General features: G+C 48.8%; 1 protein-coding gene across 1 annotated transcript; it reads left to right on the top strand.

Annotated features, from left to right (window-relative positions):
• Positions 1 to 1,585: 1,585 nt before the first annotated feature.
• On the top strand, positions 1,586 to 5,990 carry FZD8 (frizzled class receptor 8). The gene has a single exon (XM_084783686.1). It carries the CDS (start codon positions 3,067 to 3,069, stop codon positions 5,119 to 5,121), a length of 2,055 nt encoding a protein of 684 aa, XP_084639812.1. The 5' UTR covers positions 1,586 to 3,066; the 3' UTR covers positions 5,122 to 5,990.
• Positions 5,991 to 13,299: the final 7,309 nt, after the last annotated feature.

The following is a 13,299-nucleotide window of genomic DNA, read 5'->3' as shown; positions in this document are numbered from 1 at the left end:
TCAGCCTCAGTTTTCAAATGTCAGTTTGTTTTACCTAACGATTCAATTTATATACTGTAATTCTAAACTTCAGTATTTGACATTTTTCTACTGAAGAAAGTTTTTTTTTTAATCTTTGCCATCTGTGTAGCTTTTGACAAGTTGGCTCCTCCCACCTGCAGTCTTGAGGGACGTGGGAGGGCTCGCCTGAGCAGTCCTCTAAGAGGAGCTGCCTCCCTTGACCTCCTGGGTGTGAGGAGATCAATGTAGTAGTGACTGTGCCCAGTACTGTCTGGGAGAGGCCTATGGGTACCAGGGCAATGCAGAGATAGGTGACTTTCCACGTTTGAACTCATACACTGGAACTCGGATGGAGGGTAGAGTCAACCGAAAAGTAAACAGCAGAGTAAAGGCCAACCTCACTTATTCTCCTGGCCCCGTTTTCTCCTTAATCAGCTAAAGTTCTGGATTCTAGAGACTTTTAGTTCTTGTTCCAAGAGTAGGAAGTGTTACTTTCACTATGAGAGGATGCTACAAGTTGAAATATGTTTCAACTTAAACGTGATAAATAAATAAATAACATGGTAGGGTGTACATATTAACCCAGTAGTCTTGCGTGGGACCCCAAAAGTCTGCAGGAAACTGAAGGGGCGGTGTTCCTGCGGGTCTATAGGAGGTGCTGTTCCCGGGAGGTTGCTGCGCTGAGCCGCAGAGAGCAGCGGGAGGAAGACACAGAGTACTATACTCACTATACACCAAGGGTGCTAATTTTGTTTTTGCCACAAGGTTGTATTTACACAGATAAAACTATCTTCCCTACCTACCACCAACGCTCCACTGCCAAAGAACCTGCATGGCCTTGGATGGGCCTACGGTCCACCTTTGTCTCTAGTCTATGCACAACTTTTGTTCTCCAGTTCCACTTGTTCCTGGTATGAAATCTGACAAAGGGCAAAAATCCTGAAACAAAAAGAAAGGGAGGAAAGGAGGGAGGGGTGGATGAGGAGAGGGAGGAGGAAGAGAGGGGGGAGAAGATGGGGGTGGTGGAGTGGGGGTGAGGTAGAGGCGGAGGTGGTGGGGGAGAGAGAGAGAGAGAGAGAGAGAGAGAGAGAGAGAGAGAGAGAGAGAGAGAGAGAGAGAGAGAGAGAGAGATCGGTAGAGCGCCTGCCACCCTCTTGGCTATCTGAAATGCTTATTCCCGAGATTACAGTAATTACAGCCGCAGCATGAGTTCCATACAAGCGCTAAATGAAACAGCACATCAATTAAAAAATAAACACTCCATTCTAGGAGAAAGACAACCCCCTGGGACTTCCTAACAAGCGTAAATGAACCTGCCAAGCCCTGGCCCCTCACACCCTCCTCCCTTCTTAAGGTGGACGCTGAAGGCGCTGGCGGCTGCTAATTCGGTTCAGGGTGCTGAACACAGCACACAGCCCTGGGTCGCTGCTAGGGCGCAGCCCCGCCTCTCACAGCAGAAAAGGAGGCGCTGGCAAGCACATGTTAAGTTTTCAGGCAAATGAGTGTATGTCTTAAAAGTAACACAAGGATAGGGAATGAAGTGGTAGTTGTCAGTGTGTCTTATTGGTAAGCTTGTATTTGTGTTTGAAAGGAAAAACTGGGTACACGTGCTTCATATATTTATATAGTTTATCTCATGCAAAGATCAACCAATGACATCGTTTTGATCATATCCTCTTTCTAGGTAAGGAATTGAGATGCGCCAGATCACACAGTGATGGACTTCCTCACCTCTTACACGCAGACAGGACTCCCAAGCCAAATATGACCATCTACCCCGCAATAGAAGCAGCACTGTTATTCCCAAATTTCCAAGTCTGAAAAGTCCTCGATATGAGACTCCAAGAGGAAATACCTCCCTCAATGCCCCAGTTCTGGGTCTGGACCAGCCTTGGCGCCCTGCGTGAGCTTCCAAGCCCTCAAGAGCCAGCAGGTATTGTCTGTGGAGAGAGCGAGACTAGCAAGATCTTGAATGGGAAGTGCACTCACTACAAAAACACTGTCCCAGTTCCCAGATGCAGACTCGGAGAAAAGCGCTGAGCTCTGCGGGGACACTCGGGGTAAATGCTCACTCAATCCTTACGGCCAATCCCAAGGTGACCAAACTCGCCAGGCGCCCAAAGCTTGCAAAACAATCCCAAAACTGCGGACTTCCTTAAGAAAGGCTGAGCCTTGAGAAAGCATATACTCCGCCCCGTTGCTCAGTGATTGGTGATTCCAGAAGGGGGCGGAGACCAAGTGCAGGCTGTATAAATATTCATGAGCCGGCCTCGAGACGCTAGCGGACTGGAGCCGGGAAGTTAGGCGAAGGGCGCAGCTCCTGCGGAGGAGGAGGAGGTGGAGGAGGAGGCTGCTGCTGGAGCCTACTAAGGCTCTCAGGTGTCTCTTCCGCCTTTTGCTCTGGATTTGTTTGTCGGTCTAGCAGGAAGGCACGGCCTGTTCGACTGTGGCCAAAACGCGGCGCGGACTTTTGGCGGCGGCAGAAGCTGGAGAACGGGCTGGGACTGGCGAGAGTGTGAGGAGAAGGTGGCGGCCTGACCAGCGGAGGGCCCGGAACACTGGAAGTGGCGGCGGGGCCTGGGACCCACATAAACCCTCGGGGCCCAAAGAGGGGCTTCTAGGTCTGACCCGAGAGTCGAGAGGTCAGACACAGCCATCTTGAGTAAGGCTGGAAAGGAAACTTGCTGCGCGCCGCCCTCTGAGCTTTCACTGCTGGGCGCCACGCGACGTGGCTGGGCGTGCAGGAGGACCTATCCGACCTCAGGACGATGCACCCAGGGGCCACCACTCTGCTCCGGAAGGGCTGAGTACGGCCCAGAGGACGCAGGGCAAACCCCTTGGAACAGGGGTGCGCCTGCGGTCACCCCAGGAGAGGCGTGGGGAAGGGCCGGACGACTCCTGCCTAGGCTTCAGACGCCTGAGAAAGGGCTAGTTGTTGACAGAGTCTCCGCTCCGTAGAGAGAAGCAGGACAAGACCCGCTGGTCCCCTGCTCTCCCTTTCCCAAGGTTCCGCACTGGTCCCCAGTGAACCTAGAAAAGGAGGACGTGGAACCGCGGCGCGGCAGCATGGAGTGGGGTTACCTGTTGGAAGTGACCTTTCTGCTAGCCGCCTTGGCGCTGCTGCAGCGCTCGAGTGGTGCGGCCGCTGCTTCTGCCAAAGAGCTGGCATGCCAAGAGATCACGGTGCCGCTGTGCAAGGGCATCGGCTATAACTACACCTACATGCCCAACCAGTTCAACCATGACACGCAAGACGAGGCGGGCTTGGAGGTGCATCAGTTCTGGCCGCTGGTAGAGATCCAGTGCTCCCCGGACCTCAAGTTCTTTCTATGCAGCATGTACACGCCCATCTGCCTGGAGGACTACAAGAAGCCCCTGCCGCCTTGCCGCTCCGTGTGCGAACGCGCCAAGGCCGGCTGCGCGCCGCTCATGCGCCAGTACGGCTTTGCCTGGCCTGACCGCATGCGCTGCGATCGGCTGCCGGAGCAGGGCAACCCCGATACTCTGTGCATGGACTACAACCGTACGGACCTCACCACGGCCGCACCTAGCCCTCCGCGCCGTCTCCCGCCGCCGCCGCCCGGCGAGCAGCCACCCTCCGGCAGCGGCCACGGCCGCCCGCCAGGGGCCAGGCCCCCACACCGTGCGGGCACCAGTAGGGGCGGCGGTGACACAGTGGCTGCGCCCCCATCGCGCAGCGGGAAGGCGAGGCCCCCTGGTGGCGGCGCGGCTCCCTGCGAGCCGGGGTGCCAGTGTCGCGCGCCCATGGTGAGCGTGTCCAGCGAACGCCATCCGCTGTACAACCGCGTCAAGACCGGCCAGATCGCCAACTGCGCGCTGCCTTGCCACAACCCCTTCTTCAGCCAGGATGAGCGCGCCTTCACTGTCTTCTGGATCGGCTTGTGGTCGGTGCTCTGCTTCGTCTCCACCTTCGCCACCGTCTCCACCTTCCTCATCGACATGGAGCGCTTCAAGTACCCAGAACGGCCCATCATCTTCCTCTCCGCGTGCTACCTCTTCGTGTCGGTTGGGTACCTGGTGCGCCTGGTGGCAGGGCATGAGAAAGTGGCCTGCAGCGGCGGCGCGCCGGGTGCAGGTGGAGCTGGGGGTGCGGGTAGCGCGGCGGCGGCTGGCGCGGGGGCGGCGGGAGCGGGGGCGAGCGGCCCGGGCGCGCGCGGCGAGTACGAAGAGCTGGGCGCAGTGGAGCAGCACGTGCGCTATGAGACCACTGGTCCCGCGCTGTGCACGGTGGTCTTCCTTCTTGTCTACTTCTTTGGCATGGCCAGCTCCATCTGGTGGGTAATCCTGTCGCTCACGTGGTTTTTGGCGGCTGGCATGAAGTGGGGGAACGAGGCCATAGCTGGCTACTCACAGTACTTCCACTTGGCCGCATGGCTCGTGCCCAGCGTCAAGTCCATCGCGGTGCTGGCGCTCAGCTCAGTGGACGGCGACCCGGTGGCAGGCATCTGCTATGTGGGCAATCAGAGCCTCGACAACCTGCGCGGTTTCGTGCTGGCACCACTGGTCATCTACCTCTTTATTGGCACCATGTTTCTGTTGGCCGGCTTCGTGTCCTTGTTCCGAATCCGCTCGGTCATCAAGCAGCAAGGAGGCCCAACCAAGACGCACAAGCTAGAGAAGCTCATGATCCGCCTGGGCCTCTTCACCGTGCTCTACACGGTGCCCGCCGCCGTCGTTGTCGCCTGTCTTTTCTATGAGCAGCACAACCGTCCTCGCTGGGAGGCCACGCACAACTGCCCATGCCTTCGGGACCTGCAGCCGGATCAGGCGCGCAGGCCCGATTATGCAGTCTTCATGCTCAAATACTTCATGTGCTTGGTGGTGGGCATCACGTCGGGCGTGTGGGTCTGGTCGGGCAAGACTCTGGAGTCCTGGCGGGCGCTGTGCACTCGCTGCTGCTGGGCCAGCAAGGGCGCAGCAGTAGGAGCGGGGGCAGGGGGCGGCGCCCCAGGGGGCGGTGGCCCTGGGCCTGGAGGGGGTGGGGGACCTGGCGGAGGTGGGGGATCCCTCTACAGCGACGTCAGCACTGGCCTGACCTGGAGGTCTGGAACGGCTAGCTCCGTATCTTACCCTAAGCAGATGCCATTGTCCCAGGTCTGAACCCCGAGGGGACTTCCAAAAGGGGCGTAGAGGAGTGGGGGACGGGGAACTGGAGGGTGCTGAAGGGACCCCAGACGGATGGAGGTTCCCACCCCTTCACGGTGTTGATTGCTATTAGCATGATAATGAACTCTTAATGGTATCCATTAGCCGCTGGGACTTAAATGACTCCCCTAGAACAAAGTACCTGGCATTGAAGCCTCCCAGAACCTCCCCTCCGATGCTCCAGAGCGCCTCCCCCAGGCAATGGTTTCAGTTGGCTAGGAGAGTTGGATCCCTCCTGAGTACCCAGGCTGAGCCTTGAGGTCAAGCTACAAACTTCACCCGAGGGACCGCTTCACCCTCCACCCCACCTGCATAAATTCACTCCTCACACATCCTAGATGAGGGACAACTGCTACTTTGTGGGATTGCACGGTTTGGGTATTCTTAATGACCAGGCACATGCCTTAAGTAAACAAGAAATGTCTTAATTATACACCCCAAGTAAATACGGGTTTCTTACCTTAGAGGATGTATTTATATAATTATTTCTTAAATTGTAAAAAAAAAAAAGTGTAAAATATGTATATATCCAAAGATATACAATGTGTACATTATTTGTAAAAAGTTTAGAGGCTACCCCTGTAAGAACAAATATAAGTATTCTATTTTGTCAATAAAATGACTTTTGATAAATGATTTAAAGACCACCCTGCCCCCCCCTTCCGAACTGTTCCCCTTTTGCTTGCTGAGGACAGCAAATGTGGGGAAATGGACATTTTCTGGCTTGCCTTTCTGTACTGACTTTAGGCATGGAGACAATTAATTACCTGTTAACCTCTAGCTCTTAAACTATTAGCAAAGTAAATGTCATTGTTGAATTGAAATTGCACTTTCCCCAAAGATGGTGTTTTTCATGGTCTCTCCTTGCTCCCTTGTGGGTGACAGCTCTTCTTGTGTGTGGCGTGTGTGAACGGACAGCTTGCAAAGGCAGTTATCCCACTCAGTGGTTTATTTGGCTGGTATACTGGCACTTAAATTGAAACAGCATCCCTATGCGAGTATCTTCTGTGTGTGATTGTGAAAGCCCTGGCCTTTTACAGATCTGGCCACAGTCTAGAATGTGGAGGTTAGTATTTGAAGCCACAGGTCACCTCTACACTGTAAGTCACTTGACAATCTGGTGTAGCAGAGCAGGTGCTGGCTAATAGATTAAATGAATGGGTTAACTTCTTAATAGTGTTCCATGCTTGTGTATTCCAAGTGTGCTGCTTTCCTGGAGGAAAAAAAAAGCTATTGTTCCTCTGTCAAGACTAAGCTAATTTATTTGAACAGAAGGCTGTTGAATCAGCAGAAGAATGCGCTGGCAATTGTTGAACTTTTTACCTGTCTGCCCAGTGGCTCTGCACATCATCCTTTAAGAGGAACTAAATGAATAGGGTTAATCTGTAGGGAACTTGGTCTTTTGAGTTTGAAAAACTTTGATCTTTTCTCCTCTCCGAATGTGCTGTGTAGTCTGAAGTTTCTTTCCCCGCTGCCTGGTTCCTCTTGGTGCAGACCAATTGGCCACCGCGGAGCCTTAACGCTCTTCCATTAAAGGGATGTGGGACTTTTACTTTAAAAAGGAGAGGCAGAGAGGGAGAGGGAGACTTGTAACAGTTAGTGAAGACCAGAGGCACAAGTGCGCTCAGCCTTTTCAACAGCTTTCCAAGGCTTTGTTAGCCAGCCCGCAGGCAGCTAGGCTTGGGCTGTGCATTATAGAAAAAGCTCTGAATGCCCCACAGGTGGTCTGTGCACATAATCCCCCAATTTAAAGCGGTTTCCTTTGCTGGACAATTGCATTACAAAACTCCCTTCTTTTTCACTCCTAATTGAACCAATGAACTATTATAAACTACAAGTTTTTCTTTAAAAAAAAAAAAAACCTTAGTGCCTAAATTCTATTGACTAAATGCTGGCAATTTTTCTGAACTGGACCTTTTAAACCACTTGCAGGAAATGTTTCTTTAGCACATATTTTTTTTTCAGATATATTTAGTCCTTAGATTTTTTTAAGATTAGCAATAATTTAAAAGTAATTGGTAAGGTTGTATGTTCATACTGAAAAGATAGCCCCAGGTTCCTTATTAACCTTTCAATCAAGATAAGAAAGTGGCAGCTACCCTGCTAATAACTGGAGACCAGCATTGTGGATGGGGTGGAGCCCTGGGTGCTCATCTTAGATGTTTGTTTCTCTTTAGTTTTTCTTTAGTGACTACAGTTCTGAATTAGTAAGGTGAACGCTACTTCTTTTATATTGAAGAGGCATTTTTAAATTATCTATTCCCTTCCAGAGCCACCACTGGTATTAAATGAAAATTTAACAATAGATATATAATGTGAATACATGCTTCAGCTGCAAGGCCTATCTTACCTTTAAAAATTGGGCATGTTGTCAGCAGGTTTATTATTAATTAACTGCTGGCTGTGACCTGAGAGCCTACATGCAGTTGCATCTAACCCATACACTGACTGGAATGCTGTGTGAGCATAAACTGGCCATGAACTCTGCGAATGCAGTAACAAGGTCAAAGTAGGAGACAGGGCTCTATCACATGAGTGAAAAAGAAAATAGCTACAAGTTGCTGTTTTGTGGCATTGGTGACAATTTTCAACTGTGATAATTTTGAGGAGTAGTTATCATTTGAAGCCTTTACTCATTAATATCCCATGTAGCCTTGTAAAATGCCATAGCTGATAACTTTGACAAGATGGCTGTAAGTGTACACAGCAAAACAGTTATGAATCAAGAAAAAGCACTGTTTCCACTCTGAGGACTTGGAAAGAAAAGGTCACCTACTGCTATAATCAGCAGAGACTCACTGGTTATATCTGGAACTGAACCACAGAGTGGACTCTTAACTTTAAAAGCTGAAAGAGGCGTCAAAAGCTGTCAACACCCGGATGAGACCCAACGTTGTTTGTACGGGTAGGAAAAGGAAAGAAGGGCCCAACTAGGGCGGTGTACAGGAGACAAATGGCAGGTGACTGCCCAGACACCACTTTAAGCTAGTCACACCTGTCCTCAACATAAAAAATGTACTAAGACTTATTAAGTATCTGAGGGTAGACAACCTGGTTGGTGTGTGACCAGAAAATTGAGGTAAATAACATCTAATGTGATTACAACCAACAGGAAACCAATGCTTATTGAAATCACTTCTGGGAGAAATCTTGCTAAGGAGAGGGAGAGAGAGAGAGAGAGAGAGAGAGAGAGAGAGAGAGAGAGAGAGAGAGAGAGAGAGAGAGAGAGAGAGAGAGAGAGAGAGAGATCTTTGTAATAAACCTGGGTCATACCATAGACAGAAGATGGGAAAGTTAGAAGAAAAACAGACCTTGCCTTGTCGTTTCTTAACCTCATTTCTTGACTATGCTGAGGACACCTATAACATTGCAAAGTTTGGGAGAAGAAATCAGATTGTCTTAGTAAAAGGAAATCACACAGAGCCCACAACAGAACAGGATCAATTTAAAGAGCCCTGCAAACATTTTCCTGAGGCTCAAAACAAGGGTCAAGAACCGGGTATTACTTTCAAAAAGCTTGGTACTATACCGCCATCTTGTGGTAGAACAAGGTTCCAGAACCTGCGGGAGAGAGCAGTTCCTCTATTTGAGTTAATTGATTGAAAGATGGAGCTGGGGAAAGTGCTCAGTTCCAGCACTTTCATAGTATCCCCAAAACCCTGGATTCAATCCTCGGCAGTGCATAATCTAGGTATGGTGACACATGCCTGTGACACCGTCACTCAGGATGTGGAAGCATCAGGAGTTCAAAGCCACTATCAGCCACAAATAAAGATTGAAATCAACCCTCGGCTAGAGACTCTGAGAAAATAAGATCTTGAGAGTGTTGGCACTGTTTCTCAGCAGACCTGCACACATTTGTACTCTTGAGTCTACAGCCAGTGCCCCAGAGTTGCTTCAGTGTAAGATGCCACATCCCTGCCACGCAGTCATTTTATTGACCTCAGTTGAATTAGATTCTCCCTTATTGAAATCCAAAGAATTATCCTCTTAAAAAATAATATTTTGAATTATTTTTATTTATGGAATGTCGCTGTGTCAGATATGTAATGCCCCACTTTTATGGCAAAAGGATAGAGCTGACTTGCTTCATGAATGGAATGTTTTACACTTTCCTGGCCACACAAAGATGTAGTCAGTTGTCATCCACCCAGGAAACACACCAAAGGGAAGACACTACACTGGAAAAGGAGGCTAATCAAGCAGTGAGGTGAGCAACTGCTTTGGCTTATTCTAGCTCTCCAGGAAGGAGAACGTGTGAGTTACCAGGGCCTGTGCAGGACTGGCTGAGCACTGCCTCAAACCCACGTGTGATGATTTCTTTTCCCCCTGAGAAGTATACTAGCTGCTGGGGATGGGAGGAGACATGGTCGGAGACTAGTCCAGAATCTTGGAATCAGAGTTGGTAGATACCTGGGCTGCTCGGAAATCATGGTGTACAAGGAATTTTGATGGTAGTGCCCCACTGATGGAACCAAAAGGGGCACTAAACATTATCTTGGACTTACAGAGCTCTGTGTCTATGCCTGGTGTGGTGGTAGAATAGGGTTTGGCCCCAATAGACTCATGTGTTTGAATACTTGGCCTCAGAGAATAGCAGTATTAGGAGGTGTGGCCTTATTGGAGGAGTTGTGGCCTCAGAGAAAGTGTTTCACTATGTAACCGGTCATTGAGGTCTCTTATGCTCAGGCCCCACCCAGTGTGGAATCTAGTCTCCTCCTGGCTTCTGGCAGAAGACAGCCTCCTACTGGCTACCTTGGGATCAAGATGTAGATCTCTTGGCTCTTCCAGCACCATGTCTACCCACACACGACCATGATATGACTAAACCTCTGACACTGTGAGCCAGCCCCAGTTCAACGTTTGCCTTGAGAAGAGTTGTCTTGGTCATGGTGTCTTTTCACGGCAGTAAAACGCTAAGACACCTGATTCCACAGAAGCTGCTATGGAAGCGGCCACTCAAGTGTCCCTAGGCCTGTGCATATCCAGAGCTGGGGAAGTGTTTTAGTTATTCTTCTATTGCCATGACAACACACCAGGACCAATGCAGCTTATAAAAGAAAGCATTTAACTGGGGGTGCACAGTTCCAGAGGCCATGACTGGCCATGCCCATCATGGTGGGGAGCACGGCAGCAGGCAGGCAGGCATTAGAGCAGTAGCTAAGAGCCTACATCTGACCCACAACCATGAGGCAGAGAGAGAACACTGAGAATAGCACTGGCACTCAAAACCCACCCCCAGTGACACACCTCATCCAACATGCCACACCCCGTAATCCTTTCCAAACAGCACCACCACTTGGGAACCAGGCGTTCAAACATATTGTCTTCTGGAGGCCGTTCTCGTTCAAACTGCCATAGAAGGTCCGCCACCGTCCTTGCTGCAGGCTGGCAAATGGTAACTGCTGCACTTGTGCAAGATCACTCCATCCACAACACAACTGGGCCAAGAATTCACTAGGTCTAGGTGCCCTTCCTATGTATGTAGGTCTGTCCCCACTGCTCCACTCTTTTGTCTGAGGCTCACCTCTGTGGGCAGACGTATCTAAGGAGTCAGCCCCCCTGGTCCCAGAGTATCTCTTAAGAGTCACACACTTTCCACACTTTTTACAAAGTCTTCTCTGATAGACTTGACTCTTGAGCTCTTGACTGACTGAAGATGCTCTCCAAGCCCACACAAGTTCACAGTCACCCTATCATTCCCAATGGAGATCTCACTGGGGAGAGAGGCAGATATGGGAAAGACTGCCCTAGGCAACAGAGAACCCTGGGTCCTCCGGAAAGTGCCTCGGTGGGCCAGCGAAGGCAATATCCTATTTGGTACTGAGGGTGAGGTGAGATAGAGGGGCCTCTGCAGTGCTGGGGACCTAGCACACCAGGAACAGCTAGAACAGCAGACCATGCATCATTCTTCCTCAGGCTAGAGCCGTGGACGTGTTTGGAAAGAACGTTCCAAAAGACCGCCTAGGGCAGTCTTTCTCATATCTGGCCTCTCTCCCCAGTGAGATCTCCATTGGGGATGATAGGATGACTGTGAACTTGTGTGGGCTTGAAGAGCATCTTCAGTCAGTCAAGAGCTCAAGAGTCAAGTCTATCAGAGAAGACTTTGTAAAAAGTGTGGAACCTGAAGGTACAGATGCTAGCCAGAGAAAGATGGAGAGCAACAGAGTAAAGATGAAGTGGCAAGGCTCGGCACAGTTAGCATGAGTGGGGACTAAAAAGCTAACTACCTGGCTTTGCAAGCCTTGGGGACAGCCATTATTTACATTACTTTCTTCAGCCCCTTGAGGAATTATACACTAAATTAGAAAACCAGTGTCTACTGTTTTGCTTCCATAAAACCTGTTCCTAATTACCCCATGCCCCAGTGGTCATTTCTATTTCTGCTCACTTGTCAGAAACCCTTGGAGTATATTTTTTAAGCTGCTAAAGCCAAAACCCAAGTGGCAGCACATGCCTATAATCCCAGGAGGTAGACAATTGAGTCTGAAGGAACACACGTTGAGAACAGCCTAGTACGCTCATAAGACAAGGCTGGGGAGGTAGCTCAGTTTGTAGAGTTTATGTCTTCCATACACAAAGATGGGAGGTAAAGTCAGGAGGACCAAAAGTTCAAGGATATCGTTCTAAAAGTAACAACAACCAAAAGGCCAAACAAACAAACAAACAAAAAATTACTCCACTGCCACCCAAGCTATATCCCAGACCAAGACATTTGAAGATTGATTTTTAGGGATTCCATCTAAGACTTAAACATGTTTTTAAACTACTGCTGGAGTCACTGATGAAAAGCAGTATGTATGCTTGAGTATGTCAACATCTCAAATACAATAAATATTCATAAATAGAGATTATCACATGGGTGCGGTGGTACATACCCTCAGTCCCAGCGCTCAGGGATAGAGACAAGTGGATCTTTGTGGGATCAAGGCCAAGCTGATCTATATAGTGCATTTTGGGCCAGCCAGGACTATGCAGTGAGCACCAATCTCAAGAAAGAGAAGGCCGGGCATGGTGGCACCCGCCTTTAATCCCAGCACTCGGGAGGCAGAGGCCAGCCTGGTCTACAAAGTGAGTCCAGGACAGCCAAGGCTACACAGAGAAACCCTGCTCAAAAAACCAAAAAAAAAAAAAAAGAAAGAAAGAAGAAGAAAGATAGAAAAGAAATTATCAGCCACCATTTTTCAAGCTATTTAGAAAGGTAATCTTTTTCTTGTCACTGAAAAGGATTTTTAAATTAGCATATATTAATTATACATAATTGGTTTCATTATTATATTTTCATGCGTGCAAACAATATATTTTGATCATATTTCTCATAAACACACCTTTCTTATCCTTTTCTGTCTTCCACTTCTGCAAGTTGAGTTTTGGGAGAAAACAGGAGTGCCCCCATCTGGCACAAAGGTGGAAGGAACATCACAATTTGCTGCTAGTATTGAAAGAAAAACAAAAGCCTCAAAATATTCACATTTGTAGTTCTTTCAAAGGTTCAAGGCAGAATATACCTTAACATTTGAGCTATTTTTAAAACCAGGCATCTTTGTTATGCACATAGTGTGCAGAAAAACAAACAAACAAAAATTACACTCAATGCTGTTATTAACTTCAGGGCCTTGCAGGATACAGAAGGTGTCTGTAACTTGACTGGTGGCTCAAAACTTTGCTTGATGTGAAACTGACTTTGGGAGACAAAACAATAAAACAAAACAAACAGTGTGAGAATAAAGGATCAGGAAGAGGCAGAGGTGATGACTACAGTAAGTAAAGCTTAGAGCCAGGCCTAGTGGCTCTGTCTCAGCTAACACTGTAAAAAAGAGCTGAGGACAGACACAGTTCAGAACTGGCCCTTAGAACACAAGTCCTAGTATGATCCTCAGTACTACTGAAAAGGAAGAATAAAACATCTTAGACGAAGCAAACTTTTCAGGTTTGAAGTATTTTATCTTTAAAATCACCCACATACTCTTAAGATTAACCCATCCTTACTCTATATTATGATTTCTTACATTTGCACTTCAAAATTCTCAAAGGACTTAGCAAGTCTGAGACCAATGACTGGATTCTTCCAGATTGCCTGGAACCATTTAAAGCTGATTTTAGTCTAATTAAAGAGTGAATGTGGCACATTTC

This window comes from Acomys minous, assembly GCF_964271855.1.
Source record: "Acomys minous genome assembly, chromosome: 5".
Taxonomy (NCBI): domain Eukaryota; kingdom Metazoa; phylum Chordata; class Mammalia; order Rodentia; family Muridae; genus Acomys; species Acomys minous.
This window is presented reverse-complemented; position numbering and strand designations above follow the sequence as displayed.